The sequence below is a fragment of the Polyergus mexicanus genome, unplaced genomic scaffold (genome assembly GCF_030449975.1).
Source record: "Polyergus mexicanus isolate NDT 795.1 unplaced genomic scaffold, iyPolMexi1.0 SCAF_23, whole genome shotgun sequence".
Taxonomy (NCBI): domain Eukaryota; kingdom Metazoa; phylum Arthropoda; class Insecta; order Hymenoptera; family Formicidae; genus Polyergus; species Polyergus mexicanus.
Genome location: NW_027223343.1, coordinates 667,370 through 691,758, shown reverse-complemented (window position 1 = coordinate 691,758; position 24,389 = coordinate 667,370). Strand labels below are relative to the sequence as shown.

At 40.7% G+C, this 24,389-nt stretch overlaps 1 protein-coding gene across 8 annotated transcripts in view; it reads left to right on the top strand.

The window, feature by feature from the left end:
* Window positions 1-2,141: 2,141 nt before the first annotated feature.
* Window positions 2,142-24,389, top strand: part of Soxn (SRY-box transcription factor soxNeuro) — a 121,826-nt gene continuing 99,578 nt past the window's right edge. For 4 of the 8 annotated variants that reach the window (XM_070312863.1, XM_070312864.1, XM_070312862.1 and 1 more), the window contains exon 1: window positions 2,142-4,612. In XM_070312863.1, the coding sequence (XP_070168964.1) occupies window positions 3,186-4,612 (1,427 nt within the window). In that variant the 5' untranslated portion in view covers window positions 2,142-3,185. The other 4 variants (XM_070312867.1, XM_070312865.1, XM_070312866.1 and 1 more) reach the window with 4 other exon arrangements.

The window sequence follows — 24,389 nt, the reverse complement described above, 5'->3', positions numbered from 1 at the left end:
ATTACTCGTTACTTTTTTTTAATTACAAACTACTATTACTACTAGGTTGATTTCGCTTTTATATGGCGAAAAATTATGCTGCTGAAAGAATATAAATAATTCTTTCAGTATTTACGATTATATTTCAAATTCTGCAAGAATGCAGAACGAATTTCTTTTCATTTCAAATTGTTCTCATTCCAAAATATATATGACAGATATGATTGGATATATCATAGATTAAACGAAATGTGTAACCCGTTTCATGGTATTACTGATTCGCTATGCGTCATCGCTATTTTATCAATCAGTTTTTTTTCTTTGTTGAAAGTAAAGCTTCGCGAAATTACTTTACTTTTTAAATGTATTTTCTTACATCAGCTTTTTAAACGGGGGAAAAAAAAAAAACATTTTATTTATACATCTTCTCATCTATCGTTTTTATCTTTTGCAGTAATATATTAACTCTGCAATTATAAATTTGATATATCATTTCTGAATTTTAATTTAAAATCTATTTTATTGCTGCTCAAGAGAGGAATTTGCAATAAACGGCTTTCGCTGTTTCATTTTCTCTTATTTCATCTTCTCATCCATCGACCACTAAAATTCACAAAGAAAACGTCCACGAAATCGTCTGCGAAAAGCCTCCATTGGGCGTCACGACTTCGTTTCAGCGTGCACCGTGTTGTGGAACCTGTTGCCGCGAGATGTGCGAAAAGGAGAAGAGACGCGAGAGACAAGCTGGTTCGTGGCGGAAGTACACGTGATAGATAAACGCGGCTGCGTTTTGTGCGTCAGCGACTCGATATCAGTAACCGGAGACATCGATCTCCAAAAAATCGACACTGTACACATACGCACGATTTGAAATAACAAATATCTCTTCTTAAGCGTGATCTATTTACATTTTTTTATTACGAGATTGCGCGCGGTCATAATTTTCTATCGAACAATATTTAATTTTTTGTATTTTGATTATTGCAATTATATTTTCATTTTCTGATGAGTATTTTCGAATTCGCTCGAGTCCATAATCATCATGACGATGTTATTATTTCGCAATTCGTCCTTGAGGACGAATCTTTGACGTCTCGTTGCAACTTGCATTGATAGCAGTTCTGGGTCATTTATCCGCTATCTCGATAAGCTCTTATCTCGCAACGATATCCGATCAAAACAATAACAGGAAAAATCGTATTTTGCCAATATAAAACATATTTAATTGTTTCTATAGAATTTCTGAGAAACATCTAATTATTTTAGTCCATATTAGCGAGATGTTATACATCTATCAAACGTACACATAAATCATTTAATGACAGTATTTTTGACTAAAACTGTACTGTATTTGTTTACATGCTATAGAGTTTAAGTTGATAATTAATTGATGCATAAATGACATCTATTTATATCGATTTATAATTTACTCGACGTAGATCGTGATTATTTTTAAAAATTCCACTTTTTAATTATCTTTTAATTATCACTTTTTAACCTGAGTTAGAAAAGGTTCCTCATATTCTCTTTCTCCTGTTTTTCTGCGAGTTCCTAAAAATTTCCAACAGCCATATCAGACGATCGTCGCGCACGTATCAGGCGTAACTTATTCGCATTAAGATCGATATAATACGCATCGCGTATTAAGATGCGTGTATGTATACGCAGCAGCGTTGCTCAGCGCGTAGCGGTGCATGCGTCCGACGGGTAGCCGATTTCGCGGCGCGAAAAAGCGAGGAGAAACGTCACTGGCGCACAGAGGGAGCATGAGAGGGGTAGACGGGAAGGAGAGGACGACGAGATAGGGATGCGGTAGGGATGAAAAAGGAGGGAAGGGGAACATGATGACGGGGACCAAAGCTTTGCCGCGAGAGGTCGGTCTTTTACATCGAGTGACGTCAGGACGCAATGGCGCCGCCTTCGCGGCGAGCAAGCTGGCGGCCGATTGGCCGAGAGAAATGATGGCAGGCGCGCTTGCCAATCGATTGCCCGCTGTACCCTCGAGCCCGGTCGGTCTGTCGGTCGGGCACGGTCCCCGCTCTACGTAGGTAGGGATTGAGAAAGAGGGAGCTCGAAACCCGAGAGGAAGGGGACTGCCGTTGGCAGGAAGTGAGCTCCGACCCCAAGGCGTATGGTACAAATGCTCAGACAGTTTCGTTCTCTCGTGCAGAGTGGAAGTTGTGTCTCCTTTCTTCTGCGTCGGTTATTATTCTTCCTTTTCGTTGACATACAGCATCGTGGTAGAAGAACAACCGGGGAAGAAGCAATAAACAATAAAAGCACGTAGACACGTGCTACGGGGCTAAGCCTACACACGAGGAAACGCGTATACGCGAGTGAAGAACTAACGGAAGAGTATCTGGAAGACAGGAACAGTGATCGTGAACAGTGACTTTTGGTTCGCTGGTCCTCGTCGGTTTTGCTTTTCTGGCCCTGTTTATTCTACCGCACGCGCCGTTTAGATGCCATCGGATTTCAAAGAAGACCGCCGCACCGAAGCATCCGTGTTTTGCTGATGCGTCGTTGCCGCATTGTCGTGACGCGATTCGTCGAGCGTGCCGTGGTCCGCAGCCAGTCAGAGGCGAACGGTACGGAGTGGTGAGAGACTAGCAAGTGAGGGGAAGAAAGTGATAGTGTCGTTAGTTCTCACTCGAACTCTGTGACTTACAGATCGTACAAAGATCTCTGGTGAAAACTGCAAAAAAAAAAAAGAGAGAGAAAAAAACGATTGCATCGTAAAACAGATGGTGTGTAGGAGGGGACGGTGTCGATAGCATGACGATCGCGAGTGGTACTTCCTGCCGAGTTCGCGTTCGCACGGGGGTGGGCGCCTCGTGAACGAGACTCGCGACTGGATCCGAGAAACTCCACGGAATAAAGATCGTATACGTGCGGGAATGCGCCTTCGTAGTTGGCACATTATACGACCAGAAACGCGCGCGCACGCGTCAGAATTTTCCACTGACGGAAAAGCGGTAGTTACGACTTAGTTAATCTAGAATCCCCGCGGTCGATTTTCGGTTTACCGTTTCAGAAATAGCCGCGTACAGAAAACATTGAGGAAGAAGTGACCGGGGTGGTAACTCGATTGACCCGGATAATCAGTCGGTGATCGATCCGATAATCTCGGCGTGCTCCGTTGATTTTCTTGACGTCGAACGGTACTAGAAAAGGGCGGCAAACTGTACGGGCACAGGGAGGAAGACATGCTCACGATGGAGACGGACATGAAGGGCGGCAATCTGCACGCTCAGATGCCACCGCATCCGCACCAGGGCGTATCGCCGATGGGTCACCACACGGGGATGTCTCCTTACGGTACTCTCGGCTCGATAGTTCACAGCCCGGCGCTATCGGGAAGTCCGCCCAGCGCGGGCGGTCTAAGTCTTGGTCTTCAGCATCATCATCAGACAGCTCAGCATCATTATAGTTCGATGGTAACCGCCGCCGCTGTTCAGCAACAGCAGCAAAACATGCACGCAATGGCAGCGCAACAAAGTGCTCAGCAGCAGCAGCAGCAGCAACAGCAGCAGCAGCAGCAGCAGCACCATCACTCTCATCAACAACAGCAACAGTCGCAATCGCAACAGCATCATCAGCCTAATAATCATAGCAATCCAAATAATCCCAACAACCCTAACAACTCTGCCAACGCTAAGAACAACAATATGGACCGCGTGAAGAGGCCGATGAACGCCTTTATGGTATGGTCGCGCGGTCAGCGGCGCAAGATGGCTCAAGAAAATCCGAAAATGCACAACTCTGAGATCTCGAAACGCCTCGGCGCCGAATGGAAACTCCTGAGCGAGTCGGAAAAGCGTCCGTTCATCGACGAGGCGAAGCGACTGCGCGCGGTTCATATGAAGGAACATCCGGATTACAAATATCGGCCACGACGCAAGACAAAGACGTTACTCAAGAAGGAAAAGTTTCCGCTCGCTGGCGGCGTCACCGGTGTCGGCGGTATGCTCGTCGATCAGCGACAAGTTGTCACCAGCGGCGGGCCGCAGCAGCCGCAATTGCCGCGCGATGTCTATCAAATGTCCAACGGTTACATGCCTAACGGTTACATGATGCACGATCCAACAGCCGCGTACCAGCAACACGTCGCATACGGCGGTCACATGGGGAACGCCGCGGCGGCCGCTGCTGCAGCCTCGGCTGCCGCCTATCCCAGGTACGATCCCATGAGCCATCACATGGGCGGCGGTAGTCCCAGCCCTATTAACAACTACATGAACGGATACGGCGGATACGGCGGTACCACTGTACCCGGCGGCTCGCCGTCACCTTATCACCAGGCTCAACCGGGCTCTCAGATGTCGAGTCATAGTCCGAGCGGCAGTAGCATAAAATCCGAACCGACGAGCCCGGCGAGCGGCGGCATCCACACGCCGACGCCGACGGCTGGTCCGACATCGACGAGCGCGGCTGCGGTCGCCAATCAGGCCGTCAAGCGGGAGTACATGGGCCAGCAGCAAACGAGCCAGCAAACGTCGCAGGGCGACCACCTCAGGCACATGATCTCCATGTATCTACCACACGGCCCCGATCAGCCCGGTGCGGGCGTCTACTCGCCGGGACCGTCGCCGGACTCTCTGCAGCATCACGCCATACAACCGCTCTCGCACATGTAAGCTATTGACAAAATAAGAAAGATAAACAGATCTTTCTTTCTCTCTTCTTCTCTCATTCGCAACACTCTCACGCAACACTCCTCCTCACATACGTTTGCTTGCGAGTCGCTTTTTAGAACCGTAGAAGCGGGATAAACTGTAACATTCTCGATACTTGGTGTAGTATATTAAAAAATGTCCCGAAAAAATGTCGGCTATTTCTCTTGTAATATCCATGTAACGTTCGAAGAAATTAACGTCGAAATTCGAGGCTTTTTGCGAGATTCGTTTTGCAGAAAATATTTATTTTTCTACTTGTATTATTTTCATTCTTATCATTATTATTATTTCTACATTTTTCAGGCACTAGTCAATCACGAGTTTATCAGTAGTAACATCTCCATGGATAGGCTCGGAGAAATATGACTAAAGAAACGAAGCATAATATTTACATTTAAATGGAAAGGAATGTTTTGGATCATTGTAACCGACGATATAATCTTCGCCGTGCCAGATGAGATTTGATCGAAAGAACCATGCGTTCCACTCGCGACGCTAATCTTTTATCATTGAATTGCTGACAAAGTTTTACAAAGGTAATGCAGTTTATTCCGATTCGACGATGCCGATTGCACCGACGCTCCCTCCGAATAACGAGAATTATCGATAATCTTCGTCAATGTCAATTCGGAGATTATCAATCTTCGCGAAATTCGTGACTCGAGCGTTATAGACTCGCAGGAGATCCGTCTTGTCATTCGTATTTTCATAAACTATTTTATCAAATTACTATACTTAATTGTTATACAAACATAAATATTATTACAAACTGTTTATTTTATATATAGATCCTTTTCAACGGCTTGCGCTTAATAATTTCTTATTGTCGCAAATTTATACGCGTGATCGAGATTAATTTCTCAATATATTGAATTCTTTTATTACATACATATATCTCTGACTCGAATTCTCGAGATAAGGATCTCCTATGTACTCTATATGTATACGCACTAATTCGTGAGTGTCGCATTTATGAGTGTAATTGTTCCGCTCAATATTTATTATTTCCTCATTAAACGGCTGTGAACGAGATATAAATAATATATAAATAATTGTTATCTCGCTTCCCCCGGGATATATTCTTATATTTTATAACGCGGACACTCACGATTCTCTATCGCAGACAATAATATCGCATATGCTATCGTGACAATGCTTCTGGACCCTCTATCATCACACTCCAATTAATTACTAAAAACGATCATCACCGATTCGCGCTCGTTTCCGCGTCTGAAATACGCGAAACGAGTTACTTCGCGCACTCGATTATTACAATTTCAAGAGTTAGCATGGTGAACTTGCAAAATGCTGTTAGAAAATTATAGACCGACGTCTCTCGTATCGGCAGCGAAGGAAGCCTGAACCTTCGATTTGCGTGTACCAAGGCGCAAACGCGCTTAATAAAACATGTCACACTGACAATTATGAATTTTACTGGAATAACAGCTACTTGAGTGTAATAGCCATTAATGGCGGATAAGGTTGAATCTATACTTAGGAGCGCATTTAAAACCTACATTATGCGTGTATCCATTTTTTATGCTAAATAAAAGGCATTTATTACATCGAACTTTAATCATTTATACACTTTTGGCTTTGTTGAGCTTTTGTTTGGTATACGAGTTTTTTTAATCATCACTCCTTTGAGCATCAACTTGATGCAGGATTTGTTTCCACACAGGAGATTTGTTTTAAAAAAATCTTCAATATATAGTTATACGAACTATAATCGAATTGATAGAAGGCGGGGATACAGCTTATGTTTGATAGGTATTTGGAGCATAAGAGGTTTATATATGTTTGCAACGGGTTTATAGTATAGTATTTACAATATATGAAGTTTATACAACACGCTGTTATAGTTTGCATTTAATCGAAACGTTAAACAAGCTCTTAAATGCCCTCTTTTGTCTTCGTTGAAATGTTTTTTTTTTTTTTTTTTTTTTTTTATATATATATATAAATCGTCATTGAATTTTTCTCGTAATTCTCTTTCTTAAGTGCGAATTATCCCTTTTCGCACTGAATTTTATTTTAACTTTTTATTCATTATACGAAAATGCGAAGATTTGCGCAATTTTTCATAAAGACTTCCAAAGGAATTGCATATTCGTGTCATCATTGTGACCGTCTTCAGTTTTGTAGTTATTATATCATTCTCATTCAAAACTCATACCTTTCTTTTAATTCTTATTATTTTTTCAGACGTCTAAGTTTCGTTATTATTTATGTGAAACGCATATAGATTTCAAAATTTAAACGTCAAATTAATTTTTTTAACGTAGGGTCCAGAAAGAAGCTGAGTTCACGATACCACATGTTTAATTTAACGCGTAATTTTTTCCCCGTGAATTTAGTTCTTTTCTTTAGTTGTTTCTTTCTATTTTCGCATCTGTTAAAAAAGTGATTTGTATCTATAATTATATTTTAAATAGTAGACATATTGATATTGAATTTAATTGAAGTGTTTCGATATAGGTTGAGTCAAAAAACCATCAAAATTATTATTTAAAGAAACAGTTTTTCCACGAATCATTTTTCTTTTTTCAACTTATCATAAATCTTCTTAGATTTTGCGACAATTTTGTATTTCGTCTCGCACTCGGTTCACATTTCGCTGTCTATCAGACTCGCCCAATAATCATGAAGGTTTTCGTCTGACTCATCCTACTTCTTCGCGGCTCTATCGATGAACGGCCAGCTAAAGCTAGAAACTTAACGTTTTCTCACCTCTGTGATCTACAACCTAACATGTAAAACATGACCTCGTAGGAATCTCGTAGCTTAAAAAAATGGCAAGCTTGGATGGACGCCTGTACGAATTGGAATCCTGTAGAGAAAAAAAAAAAAAAAAAAGACAGAATAAGGAGGAAAACGAGGAAGTGCGATATATATAAATATATATATAGAATGCATAATAATAAAGAAAAAGGAGAACGAGAGAAAGAGAGAGAGAGAGAGAATTAGAGAAAAAAGAGACAAGATGAGAACAATTTTCACGGAACTATGAGAGAGAGAGAGACGAGAACGAATCGACCTCTCCGCTCTCGGTACTCGAGAGACCGCGCCTTCGCTCGCATTCACGTCGCACGAAAGATTCTCTCCATCATCCTCGTCCATGTGCTGCACATTATCATCGCCGTCCCTATTCGCCTATAGGGATATCCACGGAGACATTCGGTCTGTGTAGAAGGCGTCGATAATACATTATTTGCAAGTGCGCTTTGCGAAATTGCGACGTTACCAAAGAGAGGAATCCTATTCGAGCGGACGTTATATCCACATTGGTTCCATTTGGATTCTGGCAACGCGGACATTCATGATTTCATTTAACTTATATATTTGATTAGTTTATATAATTTTTTTTTTCTCTTTACTCGAGATGAGATGTTATAATTCGATGATGCGAGCGACTCGAAATGTAATTCTTAAGTACTCGTCCGAGATTAATTGTACTCAAGTGATTTTTGTTTTTGCATACGCTCTTAATAAAGAGAAATTTATCTTTTCGCATTGAACGAAACCTGCTATTATTAAACCTTTAAGTCTATTCGTGAAAAAATACTGGATAATCTTGATATCTGAGTGATTTTTTATCTCGCGAGTACTTAAGGTATAGGATTCTCGACTTTTCGTTAATTCCCTTTCGAGACAAGGACGTATATTTCTAAGCTGCGCTATTCGATGTCAAAAATACGGATACTTTTGACATTTCATGCGTACGAAAATTAATAACGAGACGGTGATACATGCGTGCGTGCATGCGTGCGTATATTCATTCGATCGTATATATATATGCAACCGACCGAGGGCACTATATACGCACGCACGAGATCTCCGAATCGTTGCTTGCTGTAACTGCGATTCAATCTGTGATAAGAGACATGAAAATACAGTGCGTTTCGACGCGAAAAATTTATATGAAACGCGCGATGCTCCGTGTTGACTCTTGTGCTTTTTATGATAGTTATTACATGCTCATTTCATAATAAAGCAAAAATATTCAGCATTTAATAAAAGTGTATTCAGCGCTTTCAAGACACATTTAATTTACTCCTTGTCAGTGTTTTCTTTTTTCTATGCAAATTTCTCATATATCTATTCAACGTACACACAATATCCAAATAAACAACAATCAAAATAATATATGAAAACATGAAATAAATATATTATATGTATAATATTAATCATTTTATATATACATCACTATATAATTTTATAAAATATATGAAATATTTTTAAAATATATATTATTATGTAATACATATATACATACATACATACATACATACATACATATATATATATATATATATATATATATATATATATATATATATATATATGTATGTACAGGTAATACATTTTTTACGTATATATATATTTTAAAAAAACATAATTTTTTTATTTTTTATTATTCATATATATGTATACATTTATTTCATTTTTCATTATAAAAAAATTCATTATATATTTTGTATATATAAATTATTGAAACATCAATTTTTCGATCATTGTTTTCTTGATTCTTGAAAGCGTTATGATTGATCCGTGGATATAATGAATATAGATCGATCAAGAGAAACGGAGCGTTGATATGAATGTAGCCTCCTCTCTCTTTATATCCTCATTTAAGATCGAATTAAAAAGTTTATTATTATAAAGTTTGCTATTAAAGTAGGATACGCACAATTTATATTTACTATATCTAATAATATGTCGAGATAAATGATTATTCGTCGATATTTAATAATTGATTTAAATTAATGATTATTAGTTGACAAAAAAATGATAATTATATCTTTTTTCATTGTTAAAATTTTACTGTTAAAATTGCACTTGTATTAGGGGAATAGCTTGTCACGACACGGGGCAGTATATCGTGCGCCTTGGTTCTTTTTTTTTTTTTTTTTTTTTTTTTTTTTTTGTATAGATAAAAAACATCCTGTTCCAGCAAGCAACTCTGTTTACATATAGATTATTGTTGTAGTGAAACGACGAGACAAATAAGTGAAGAAGTGTAATTCTTAAGATCGCTCTTTTTTTTTTTATTATTATTAATTATTATTATTACGTCTCTTATTTGTTCTTGATATCGAAATGTATCTCTCCTCTCTTTGTGACGACGAATGTACGGGCAATGTATATATAAATGGCCGATAAAGAGTTAACGGAAACTTATCGTGAACTCTGTACTGTACATATGTGTTGCGGTACTTTAAGAGATACTTTACTATACATTATTATATATATATATATACATATATATATATATATATATATATATATATATATATATATATGTATATATATTGCGCGATATATAAATACATATATTGCACATCAGTAATTTGTGTGTTTTCAATTTGATCACCCTATACATCATCTTTCGTATCCGCCATCCTGTCGCGAGACGCATTAAATTTTTACCATCAGTAATTACATTTACGCTCGTAGTGAAAATCGTAGCGATAAAAGAAGAGAGAAATGTGAAAAAAAAAAACAATTTGATCGCTTCGATAATATTGTTACGATAAATATAAATCGATGCGATCCGTCATTGAAATAAAAAATAAAGGATGAAAATCTAAGATATAATTTCACAAGCTGCGCATTTTTCTTTTCTACCGCATTATATGTACATTTCCATAATAATCGTTGAAGTTTTCATCGCTCTTGCCAATCGTAAGCTTTCCCAATGAACGAATAATCTTTCTGGAAATGCGATACACAGCTATTTATTTTTTTACATCGAATCTTTGATCGTCCATCCACGAAACGAGTCATTTTACTTACTGGGATATGCCGAGCGATGTGTTAAACTACTCGTATCAACAGCTCCATAAACCCGCACCGAACAAACACAATATAGACCAGCGCAAATGATTTTTCGCCGCAAATGGGCTTTTTACTCCTCCTCCCTCCTCCCCTCCCCTCTCCCATCCCTAGAGGTAGGTTCGCTCGCGAAATGTTCCGATAAAAAAAAATATATATATATATATATACACATATACTATGTGTAATATGCCGAACGCGCGGTGTATGTATACATACATGGACGAGTGGAGACATTAATTCGCGCCAATAAATATTCCCATCGTTCCGGCACATAAACCGCGGCGTTTGTCATACACACGCAGTCATTTCGGTTAAAAGGCATTCCCTCCGCCACTGAATGCAAATGCGAGTAGCTCGTTGTGCGTGCCGCTAGGGTTTCTAAAGTGCTTTCAATTACGCGTTCCGCCTAACGTCCCAACGCGCGAGGCGACGCGATCTTCTGTGGGCGGGGTAGGGGGTAGGGGGTAGGGGGAGAGGAGAGGCCCGTTTTCCTATGTTTTACATAACCGGGATTTTCAAGTGTTTCACGCCCGCCCCGTGACGTACACACGCACGCTCTGCGACGGACGTACCGGAGAGTTCGAGCGCGAGCGCTCGTCGTTATTTAATACCGATTGCTTCTTCATCCGTTCTCGTCGTTTTTTTTTTGTTTTTTTCCCCCCCTCCCTTCGACGACATTCCGCGACGTTTCACTCGCGAGTGGTCGCGTTTATACGAGCGAAAATTATTTTCTTCTCGCGCAATGACGGGGATAATTAATAAGAGAAATGAGGGCTTCCTCAAACGCGTCGCGACGTAGCGAATAGAACGACAATGATGGCGGGGGGAGAGAGCAACAGCTTAGGTAACGTTTCTTTAAATATTCCGTGCGTGCATGTGTGGAACGCGTGCGACGCGCGATACACAACCGCACGATACGCGAGATGGGCGACGCGGAGTTGATTTAACGACACTTGTTGCTCGCACAAAGTTGGATAATAATTTCAGGTCGCTTTCCCGGGTCGGTTTCGGGGATACGACGCGTTCATGCGCATGCTGTACATCTTGTTCCATCGCGTCATCGTTTCTCTTACCTCCGCTTTCGAGTCTCCTCGCGAAATGTTAAGTTACATTCAACGAGCAGGTATTCTAGATAAAGGTTGCAACCGTATAAACGTCGCAACTATGGCATCGTGACATTCGCGGTGATAAACAATCCTTATCATATCGCATGGGATTTTCTCATTTTATTCAAACTCAGAGAGAAACTGTTATTAGTATAAATATATTAGCATAAGTACGCGGTGCAATAACTATGTATTCCGTAACAAACGATAGTGACGGTAATAGTAGCAACATAAAGCCGACTTTGACACGCGATCAAACAGCAAGGATAAGTACAAAAGCAACTCGAAGAGCTATATATATATATATATATGCATATACGTTTCCCTTGGCCAATTTTTCTACAACATTTTTCCATTTTCTGCTTAAATATTATTATGCACATCTAGTTGAAAAATTTAATTTTAAAATAATGCCTATGTGTAAATTAATTGATTGTAATTATTACAAATTTTTTATTCTATCGCCATTTTCCGTTGATTAAAATTCGACGTGATTTTTTTTTTTTTTTTTTTTTTTTTTTTTTGCACGGCACCTCTATTGCGTTATCTCCCGTTGTCAACTGGGCGTCGACAAATCACGTATTATTTTGATAGCGCAACGATCGTTCGACGTTCGGTATCACTGATAGCATGGCACTCGAAGGCCAGGTTCATTATTCGTCCGAACAAATAAATATATCGGAGGACACATTAGATGCCGACGAGCACGAAAATACAATATAAAGTCGAGCCGAAACATTACGTCGAAGGCCAAGAGACCCTTGCAGGCCTCACATTAAAGTAACGATAAAATAAAAGGTTATAAATTTGGAAAAAAAAATGTTATTTGTTTTCCGAGTTTGAAACATTTTTACGACGCAACAAAATTACATTCGTATTTCATTATTTAACAGTATGTGTTTGTTAGTTTTTTTTTTTTTTTTTTTTTTATACTTGCAATAAACATATCCGTGAAATTCAATAATTCATGTAAGTAATTTAGATTTTTTTCCAATACACGAAAATTACCGATCACCGGATAAGCAAATTTTTAATCGCGCTTTCGCTTCAAAATGTAACATCCTCACAATAGTACCGCTCAATTTTTGCATTTGGCTGCGAAAACATTGCGGAAATAAATCAATCGCGCGTAGTTTATTCCGCAATCTATTTATTTATTTTAATCGCTAGTCAGTCTCTCTCTCTCTTCAAATCTCTCATGCAAGTATGCGTGTCGCGATCAAAGTCCATCTATGACATAAATATAATGTTGATGAAGAATATCTATTTGATGTAAAATATATTTGACGTAACAAAAAACATAAGCGTATAGGAAGAAAATATCCTCGTAATGTGACTTATATTTATTTATTCTTTTCATCTAAAATAATTTGCTAGTTTCTTTTTTATTATTAATATTTATGGCTTATTTTTACAATTTTCATTTTAAATAAAACACGATCAAACAGATGAAATATTTTTCTTCGCTAAATTCCAATCAAGTCTTAATCATGATTAAATTATCTCGAAGAATATCGGAGCAGATGAAACATTTCACGTGATCACAGATCACTAGACTTTATATTTCAAACTTAATATCAATTTACGTTTTGCGATAAATCAATTTGCGCCGGGTTGGAGGAAAAAAATGATGAAAGAGGAGTCGTGAGAGTTCGCTTTGACGCCGATGCGCTTTAGGGCCGCTTTAATCTCGAGCCGATCCCTCGGATCACGCGTGGGTACCTCCGCGCGAAACATCCCCTCGCGAGTTGCAATTTGTAAGGTATCGCGTACCTCGCCTTCTCTCTCTCTCTCTCTTTCTGTCTCTCGCACTCTCTATATCGTGCGGTTCCGCGCTGATCCGGTTAACCTCCGTCGCCCCTAAGTAAGATAATATTCACGGCCAATTACCTAAAACGCGCTCCTTATGGCGCCACCCGGGTTATTGGCAGCCTGCCACTGCCGCCGATCGAGTATCCGGTGTGAAACGACCTTGTTATTAACGTTCAAATAAGCTTCACCCCCTTACCTCCCTCCCGCAACGTAGAATCGTAAATCGACTCGAGATCAGTAACGTCCGATGATATTCGTTTTCGATGGAATAAATTCTCTCGCGTGTGAGAGAGAGAACCGGCTTGTACAAATTAGTTTTCGGATAAAAAAAAAAAAAAAAAAAATGTTCCCTCGACATTTTCGCAGAGCATCAATTAACCGCGACTGGTACATTTGTCAAAAACGATGACGTGAGATCGCAACGAACGTGTACGAGGCTTATCGGGCCACTTTTCATCGGTGGAAAAATCGTCGCACCGGGAGATAATAAGCTCGCGATTACCACCGGCATGGATCGAATACGATTTCTTACTCTGGGACGGGCGCGCCGATCGAAAGATCTAACGGATTCATTAATCCATCTCGCGAGCGAGCGAGTTAACGAACTGAGAATCCCGCACTTGTTATCCCGAGTGACTTAAACGATCGCGTATCCCCATCGCGGAGAGCCGTAACCGTGATAATTACTACGAACGAGCGCCCTTCTCCTTCTTTTTCTCCTCCTCCTCCTCCTTCTCTTCCTCCCGTCTTGGCGAAGATACGTCATGTGTACATTTTGCACCTGACGCCTTTTACTATCGAGCCTTCAAGTAATTGCTTTCGACAAATGGCACGTATTCTAAATTGCTGTACAAAAACAACTAAATTATTAACGAGAAATTCTTTTATATAATGATTTTATATAATTGAAATAAGTAGGGAAAAATGTGAAAATTGTAGTTAAAAAGAACGGCTCAAAGGCAATTTCTCTCTTTGCTCCGCGTTTATGATACTAGTGACAGTTATGGCGACGAATGGTCGTCATCGAGAAATCCAGTCGGAACTTCCAATTTGTTAATTGGCACGATAACATATGGACGCCGTATATTCTGACAAATCGCGTACAGCCATCTTTCTCTCTCTTTATTTTTTTCATCTTTTTCTCTCTTTTACCTTTTACCGCGTATTCGCTCGCATGATTAAGACTCGTGATTATATGGTCGTCCGATTCGAGCGAGCGCAGATCACTCGAATCGAACTTTTTCTTCTAATTTCACGTTTTCTCTCTCTCTCTCTCTCTCTCTCTTTCTTTTTCTTTCGCCTCTTCGTAATGCCTGCAAGCACGTGCTGTAATTCTTATTCGCAGAGACAGATCGTGATAAAATTCGAAAAATTTCTTTGCCCCGAGTAATATTTCAGGTACTGCGAAAATTTACAAGTTCGTGCCCGTCAGCAGTTAAAAACGGAGGTAACACCTGCAAGCAAGTCTCGAAGACGCTTGGAATTTCAAAAATTTATTAGTTTATCATTTTCATTTGCTCATTCGTTTCGGCGATCGAAAATATATCTACCCATACGTCAGTAATAATCATTGAATCCGCGAAAAAAATATCGCCTCTAAATTCACGATAAAGATTATTCGTCGAGTCTTTTTTTTTTTTTTTTTTTTTCTTCTTCTAACGATTTGATTCGAGGGAAAGAAAATAATTTTTGAGCGTTCACGAATTAAAGGAGGAGGTAGTCGCGAAAAAAAAAAAAAATGATAGAAAGATGGCGAGGGGTGCATTCGCGACCGAGAAGAGAAACGGCTGTTACAAACTGGTCGGACTAGCCTCCGAGTCAGTTTATCGCAAACAAATGGGTTACGCTTGTTCAACGATGTATTTTTTTCGCCAGAATTTATCGTTTATTATTCCGCCAGCTCGGGATGATATAATAGGAGCCGTGTTTGCTCGTAGTGGCGTTAATGTCGTTAATAGCACCACCGGTGGTTGACGGTCCGAACCGAACTGTCAACCGCCGGGAGTCCGGGCAAGCCCTAAAACAAGTTCCTTATTCCGTTTCTCCCTTCGCTTCTCCCGAATCACACCCATTCACCCAATTATATATAATATACGGAAAAAAAATAAAATTCTACTTTTCTTCTCTTTACTTTAATCAATCTTTAATCAATCGAAGATTTTTGATCGCGATTGGAGAGAAGGAGAAAAAAATAAAGAATAAATCATAAGTAAATGAAATGTAAAAAAATGATATGATATCTCACGCAAATAAACTTTTATTATTTACGATTTATTTGTAGAAGAGAATTTATTGTTCCAACGAGAAAGGTCAAGTTTAAGGGCTTAAGAGAGCGGACTGGACACGAACGTCGTCGACTTAATAATCACCCACTTCCTCGGCATGCGCGCGCTGTCGACCCGCTTATATCACGCTAATCGCTTAACCCGACTCGACGCTAATGCGTTCTTAATGCGACAAATTCGTCGCGGGTAAACATTTCATAGTCGGCCCGCTTCACGATCGCGGCCCTTTTCTCGATTCGAGAGATTGTCACAACGCGTTCTAAATCTAAATTTCACTGTCGTACGCTATTTTATTCTCTCGGTGATTGCACATGATCTCTCTCAGAGATATTATATATGTGTCGGTCCTATTTTCGTAAGGTAAATGTTCTCGCTAACGACAATTGCGAGACTATCGTGCGCTGAACATTTATGTACGCTCGTCGCAATAAAAGATGCCGTTGTTTTATGAGCAATTTAGGAGCAATACGTCGCGCAGTTTCCCTGCATTAGAACGGTTTCGGTCTTTTTCTCATTTTCTTGCACGCGATGCCGATTTAAAAGACTTTCGTTTTAAAATCGCTTGAAAAGGCACGTAACGCATACGCACGTCTCTCATATATTTTTTTTCTCTCTCGACAAATACATTTGATTCTTTTCATATCTCCAAGAAAATAAAAAAGAAACTTTTAGTCTTTTTTTTAAATATATATATATAGCTTTTGTATATAGGCTGATGGGAATCGTAGCTTCTATTCGGATAATTTCGTTCGCGTAATTTCAGAGAGATAAATTACAATATTTAATAGGTGCAAACAGCTACTCGTGATCGAGTTAATATTTATAGGCATTTGTCTCCGCCTTCTCGTTCTTTGCTACGTGCGGTACGCAAATCACGTAAATTACGCCAGGATGGACGTTAATTTATGCTGCGGGCGCCGTCAGGATAGCAGTTTCGAAGTTCATAAATACGAGACATCGACCCGAGATAAACTTAATGATACTATGATATAAAATTATTCTTACATATATGTATATATCTTAAAAAAATTATTTAGAGTATAACGATTACTCTATAATTTTGATACATCTCATCCGAGCCAGACGATGTTTCTCGTCTGCATCCCCCTTTCCGAATCGCGAAGCGATTTCAGTTATCGCACGACGAAAGGTTATATTTTACTTTACCTTACGAGTTACTCGCGATATAAATTATACGAAATGTAATTTACGCACCGCGACGCACTCTCCTCGGAAATGGATAGTAAACTGCGCGCCGGCGAGTTATCGGCGACAACGGCGATCATTAACGAGCGATATCGAGAGAATTTATTGCCGTTTGCATTGTATATATCGTAAGCTTGTATTTACCCGTAGACAGGCCCGCGAGTTTGCTCGATTATATTCGGTGACTTTTATCATTTCCGCGGCTACCGCGCAAGCAGAGATCACTCTCGAGCTCCGATGATCTCTGAGATTAATTTCCCGATGTAGTGAATAATCCCTCCTTTTATCATAAGCGACGAATTAGTCGTGATTTAAAATATACGCAAAGTCTTAACCCGGTCGAAAAATTTACGCGTGCTTCTTCCTCCTCACCTTCGTTCTGACATGACAGAGAGATCTCGACGGAACGATCGTCGCTATCTCTCGTCCCCTTTTGTCCCAGTTCTTCCCTCTCGTCGTTGCACGTTATTGCGCTAATAAAGCACTTAACAATTATTTTCCGGCCGGTGATTTTTCAAGCCACCGGCCGCTGATAACGACTCCGGGTCCCGTCGCGCGCGTGCCAAGGTGCACCACTCTGAGTTATCGCAGTCCTGCTGGCTGTGCATCGGAAACGAAAACGAGAAGCGCTCGGCGGGCGTCGTTGCATTTACGACGCCCGGCGTCTTTCCTAATGTGCGATTCGCATGCGGCGACGAATCGGCCGCTGGGCTAATTTAACGCGATTGTAATCGGTCGTGATTTGTCTTAATTTTCGGTACGACCGCGGTCCCGCCCGCCTCGCCGGTCCTCTTATCGGCCCTCCCGCGTCGTCCGGGCGTCGTTATAATGCCGTCACGAGTTATCGCACGGGGCCCTATCTACGCTGAAAAGCGGGGGGGAGATTGCGTCGCCGATTAGAATTTCGGGCTGTGCAGCCGTGGCTGCTAATTTCGCCTGCGATCCGCTATCTAATTCGTTACATCTTTCAGATGATCATGTTGTTTTATATAATCATTTTTAAAATGAATTAATTAGATACATTGTAAAAAGTATATGTAAAATGGCGTGAACGATGAGTGTAAAATTACACAAATAATAAAATCGAGGTATCTACTCCTTTTTTTTTTTTTTTTTTTTTTTTTACGAAACATGAAAAATCTGAGATTATTAGAATTTCTTTTATACTTCAATATCAGGGAATTTTTATGGAATTTTATTAGGATTGGGGGAATTTTTTTAAAAATTCTCTCTTTGATAATTTTGCTCTTACATTGTAAGCCTGTCGACAATCGATCCAGATATGAATTATGTGTTTAACATATATTCATAGTCTTAACGAAATATTGAATATTGTAATTTTTAGTGATAAAAAAATGAAAATATTATGCAAGTAAAAATGTTTATTTTACGCTATTCAGTTTTTTCAGTATATTTAACAAATTTAGCACTTGAAACTTAATGGCTTTGTGCTTTATCTTTGAAATATTCTCCTTCTCTATCCAATTAAAATGTTTAACAAGAATACTTTGGAAGATCAGAAACTTTTTTTATATAATTCGAATAGACAGCCTGAGAACGTTATATTATGTAATTTCACTTATTGTTTATGTCATTTTACATTTTTTTTTTGTAACGTACGACTGAAGATTATCGCATCGTTAATACAAACGATCGCTACGCGACGAGTCTTGCAATTGCGATTTCAACATTTATATGTCTCGACACGAAGCAGGACGCAAAGTATCGCTAAAGACTATTTTAGTACAACCTTTTGAGATAAATGCCACAGGGTTGTGAAAATGACGAGTAGAGCGACAAGAGTATCCGCGCAATTAACGGTCATTGCCCCCGTGAATCCCCCTCCCCCACCTTCTGCGATTTTTGTCATCGCCGTTGAAATTAACGAAACGTCCGGCTAATTTCGTCGCCGAGAGTCCTCCGCGGGTGATTTGTCATTCCGATTCACGGCGAACGATTTCGCGTGTTGTTTTCGATGTGGTGTACGTCGGCCGTTATCGTCGCTTCGTGCTCATTCGAGAGGAAAGAGGGGGAGAAAAAAAAATAAAAATAAAGAAAAGAAACGGAAAGAGAACGGTACCGCGTTGCGGGATACGGGAGAAGGGAGAAAGGTACCAGCAGGGTGACTAGGCGAAAGGAGAGAGAAAGACGACGGGAGAGCTCTAAGCGGCAGACATATAATATCGTTATCGACGGGCGTAGGTGTCGGCGCGAGCGCGTACACGCGCTTCGTCCGGATCGAACGAGGAGTGTCATCGCATTTAATTAAAATGTCACGCGCGTGATAAATGTCGCGTGCGAGCCATGTGAAAGAAGCCGTCGCGTCGTCGCGTTTCAGCTCGCGCTCTCCTCTCGCGTCCGCGCGGAGAGAAAATAACAAATGAAATTTGCTATCTTCGTGACATCTATACCGTTCTCCCGCCGGCTATGGGAGAAAGGGGAAGGGAGAGGAGGGGGGGGGGGTGGGAATAAAAAAATGAAAGAAAAGAACACGCGGGGAGAGGGAGCGAACCATGTTCGTGCGTTGTCCGGCGACGAAGGAGAGTGGGAATTTAGCGGCTCTCTCGCGCGCGCCCCGACATTCATCTCGACGGGACTTTTCGCCCGTTAATTACGTAAGAGCGTAATTTTTCAATATACCGAGGCCTTAGTCCCTCGACGACGTGCCGTGTAATCGCTTAGCGGCTGTAAACGTCCTGGACCGTTCTCTAGCTTTGTTCGCGTCGAGCGTATTGGCGGTACGTCACGAATGTGTCGGGAGACGACGAAGGTTTTTTCCCGGTAACGGCCACTCTCGATTAATCCGTAATGAATACTGTAATTCGGAGATTTACGATCGCGTATAAATGTGATTTTCTCAATTTTCGGAATAAATCGTATTTATATCATCTGACTCTTAGTCGCGTTTAAATGGTGCGGCGTATAATTAGAACGTTTTTTATCACGTTACCGGACATTAATCTACGAACCTATTATTACATTTATCGTTACAAAAGAACGTATTTATAACTTTGTTTTGCTATTTTGCACATTCTTCTTTCTTACGGATTATAAGAAATGCCATGTGTCGTTTTTATTAAAGAAAAAAAAGGATAGTCAATTAATCAGCTTTTTTTTATATTTGAAATAAATTTTTTCAAACATATGCGTCAAATATCGTCTGTGTCATGTGCATCATGCACGTGACAGGATCGTGACGTAATTTTGCATCGCCCGCGTCAATTAGCGCGATATTCGAAGCCGCGAGAACTGATAAAAGATTTCTCCCGAGTTTCGCGTAAAAATATCGCGGTTGCATATATATTTGTGTCGCGCGAGTCCCACATTCTTATGTAATTTTTCATTCTCCGGTTGTCGAGTGTTTAAGTTCGATTTCACGCAGAGATGCCCGTTACATACCGGCACGCAATTTATTTTAAACGCGCAGAATATTCAATGACAATTAATTGTACGATTCAAAACAATAGAGGAGAATGTATGGGTATATAAAACGAATCTAGAGATCGGTCTCTCTTTCATAAAATATATGAATCTATCTGAATTTCTTTAGAAAAATTTATGATATGCGCGGAAACGGATATAGAGTTTAAAAACAAGAAAAAAATGTTCATACAAACATATGCCTCGTTCGATCTTATTTCCGCGAGTAATGACGAGTTTTATATTCTACAAAATCTTTATTATCCGTTTTATCTTCATACACAAGAAATGCTCAAAATAACTACCTTGCATCTATATGCACGTTATTAAATATGGATTTTATATTTTTCGAATGCTTCAAACGTCTTTTCGAACGTCGAATTCTTGCGATCTTTCAATTTTCAATTTCTTGACAAAGTATTTCAATATTGTCTCAATAATACGTCCAATTAATCTGATTGTGAGTTTCACACATTACGAGATACCCCGTACATAATCTCTCGCATCTCCGTCTCTTCGTTCGGGCATATTCGAACTATCCGATATCGATTATACCACTCGCGCGCCATACCTTGTCGCTTCTTCTCCATCGGCCAAGATGACAGAAAAAACAAAGCGCGCGTCGCGCTTTGAATTCCGTCCCTGGAATTCGATGATTCCGCGGAATGCCCGCGTACATACGATGGCTGCTTTCTCGCGCGACCAAGCCTCGCATGCGCTCCGTTCTAACGTAATTCACGTACACACATGCCGCGAGGATGCCTGATGAATGACTTTGCAATTATATTCTCATCAGCTCTCTCGTCTCGCTCCGGCTCTCGCACCGTTAACCTGAGCCACTCGATGTGGACGTCGTATTTATTGTGTCATTGTGTATGTATGTGTGTGTGTGTGTGCATATCCGTCGCACCGCTCAGAGAAACGCGCCGCGGCTCCGTGCGTGTGTATTTGTTGCGCGGGTTTAGGTACTCGAATACCTGCCTGCGCCTTCCGACCACGTGTGACAGCGGCGTGTAATTTTTGTCGCGAGCTCCGACGATGATAATTAGCGCGGTATTGTCGGCGTGGAAACGGCGTCGCGTTTTACGCGAGCGCGTTGAATGAAATTTCAACATTGCCATGCGGACTTGAATCCTCTCGCTCTGTACTTTAGAAAAAGAGGTATACGGTCGGAACAAATAATTTTTCGCGATAAATTGTACGCGGAAAATTGTAACCTTAAGAAGCGAGAAGGACAATAGGAGCTTATAAAGCGTGTCGATTGCGAATTAAAGATTTTCATTTACGATGGATAGCGTATCCTTTCTTTTCCTTTTTTTCTTTTATTTTTTTTTGTCATCATTGGAGTAAAGCGTCAAGTGACATAGAGATTGAATCTCTAGATTGTAGAATCGTAATTATTTCCTTGACGTTTATACGGCGGCAATTTCTTGCGATACATCCAAGACGAAGTTCAATTATGTTATCATGAATAAGTGATTAATATAATTTTTACTACGAACAAGACTTTGTCTCGGGACGAAAAGATAGACGACGATTTTACGATAATTCCGATCGGAAGACGCAGAGTGTCGACGCTAAGATAACGTAATTAATAAGACGCCGCCCCGATATCTCGACACAATCCTCGCGTACTCTCGTTTGTCCCGCTCGTTTCAAGAGAACGCGTCTTATCACGCGGACGCGATCGACACGGCGGTGGAAAAAAAGAAGAAAAAAGAAAAAAGAAAAAAGAAGGGACGATAATAAGAAAATAACTCCGTCGCGAGTTGCGCACCTTTAAACGCCTCTACTTTGTAGAGAGTGTCACGTGTGTCACCGCACGCGGCGATAATTAATGAGGCGATCGCGCGGCTCGAATCTTAATTATTTATCGCTGCACCGTTGATTAATTACGGCCAACTGTGCGCGCCGTTTCGTGATGTATCGCGCGGATAAGCATGACGTCGTGAGTGACAAATCGTGCGTTTTTTCTCTCCCTCTTGTTCCGTTACTCTTTTTCTTTTCCTTTTCTTTTTCTTTCATTCTCGTTGCGCTTTGCTTCTCGCGCCGCGGTCATAATGGGTCACGCGAAAGAGTATTCGAAACGCGTGCGCGTGGGATTTCGAAAGGAGGCTGTACGTACGTACAACTCGAGTGTCGGTCTCACGAGTGCCATCACGCTCGAAGATAGCTACTTTCGGGACGAACGCGCATCGCTCGTCTAGATACTCGCGAACTCTTACATCACGACTGTGGATTCGGCAATTTTGTAACGATTAGTTTGACAGCTGTTTGATCCCCATTATGATTAAATATAAGATTAACAGAATGTAATAAAAAGTCTTTTTGTATCTCCTTGTATTCTTTGCGATAAGATTGCCAATTCTTCAACATGATGCGTCAATATCTAGATGTGACTCGAAAGTTGATATCTGCGAACGTGAAAATATTCGTCACGTCGACTTTATACGTATATACGCGCGGCCATTTTGCCGCGAGACGAAGATCGAGTCGAGGAAAAACTGTCGAGAGTCTCTCTGAATGTCAAACGATCGCGATTTTCTTCGCGACATCTATATTTTGTCAAGTTGCCGTCATTCACGATTCACCGAGTCGAACATTTCTGCGCGATAATACGACGTACCTTATCTCCTCAGGCAAGTGTCGAACATTTGCACGCGATAAGAGAACGGGTTAACACAAATGGCGCATATGGTGTCGCAGTCCTATCTGGAAATTAAGACATTACGCCCGAGGCTATAATTACTCGCTTCTGACGCAGAACAAATTTCCGATCGCAAATATAATCGTGTCTTGGAATAGCGTTAATTATTTGAAAAATTAGAACCGCCGCTTATTATGAAACCGCGTGTCGTTAGATAGGTGACGACGATTCGTCAATATACTCTTCACGGTAAACATCGTCATTATGTTACGCATAATTCTCGATCGCAAGGGAAACCTGCTAATTTCGAGATAATTCCCGCGCGATATTATATCTCGCGACACGTAACGAGTTGCATCAACTTGTGTCTCTGCGTATTACATCATTAAATGACACCGTCGTACAACAATTATCACGCGCTACGAGAAGCGACGACACGCGATCGTCGTCGAATATGCAGGAGGGAGGGAGAGAGGGAGAGAGAGAGAGAGAGAGAGAGAGAGAGGAGGGGGTGAGCAGAAAAGGCCCTCTCGTCAAAGTCCCACTTTGTGTACTAATTACTTAAACTCGCAATTAAGCGCACCCTCCCGGCGCGGAAGAAAGAAGTCGCGGAAGCGTGATTTCGCACCTTCCTCTCGGCACTTTTCTCCTTCGCGCGCACGCACGCACATAATAAAATCTCCTTTTCCTCTCCTCAACACGCTCTCTTATATACGTTTTCCTTCTCTTATACACCTTTCCTTCTCTATCGCACGTTCGCATTTAATTAAGGCGCATCTCAAGCGTGATTAAGCGTACGGAATTGAGCGAATTGTTAAGAAAGATAGCTAGATCAGGAGACAGACATTATTATATTTATTGCATTTTTATTTTCGTGAATCTTCACCCCTTTATATTCCGAGGTCTCTTCTCAATCTAATTAAGGGCTAGTGAATTTTTGGCAGCTAATTGCCAGAGATGAGTGAACGGCCTCTGCCTATCGGTGTCTCTTTCGCGCGTACGCGGAACGCATCGCGGCGCACGCGCGTTTCATCTCGACGCATTAAGTGAGATATATACGCGTGGAGCGCGTGGTCACGCATGCGCTCGACGTGGCCGGATCCAATCAGAATTCGCACTCGGGGGCGACGGATGGGAGAGAAAAATGGCTTTCGTCGATTCGCGATATCCGCATTCTGTTCTGCCAAAGGGATTAAGATCAGGAGGCAAGATACAGACTTGTTTAAATGAAACTTGGAAAGTTAAGGATCCTGGTAAAGTTTTTTCTTCCCTCGATCGAATAGATTTACAATCTCTGTATTTATATTGCAATCTTTTTCGACGATTGCTTTGTCAAAAATTCGAGAGATTTTCAAAAAAATTTTATTTGCAAAATTATTAATAAGATGTGAGAATTTTTATTCTTGTACACGATTGCTCT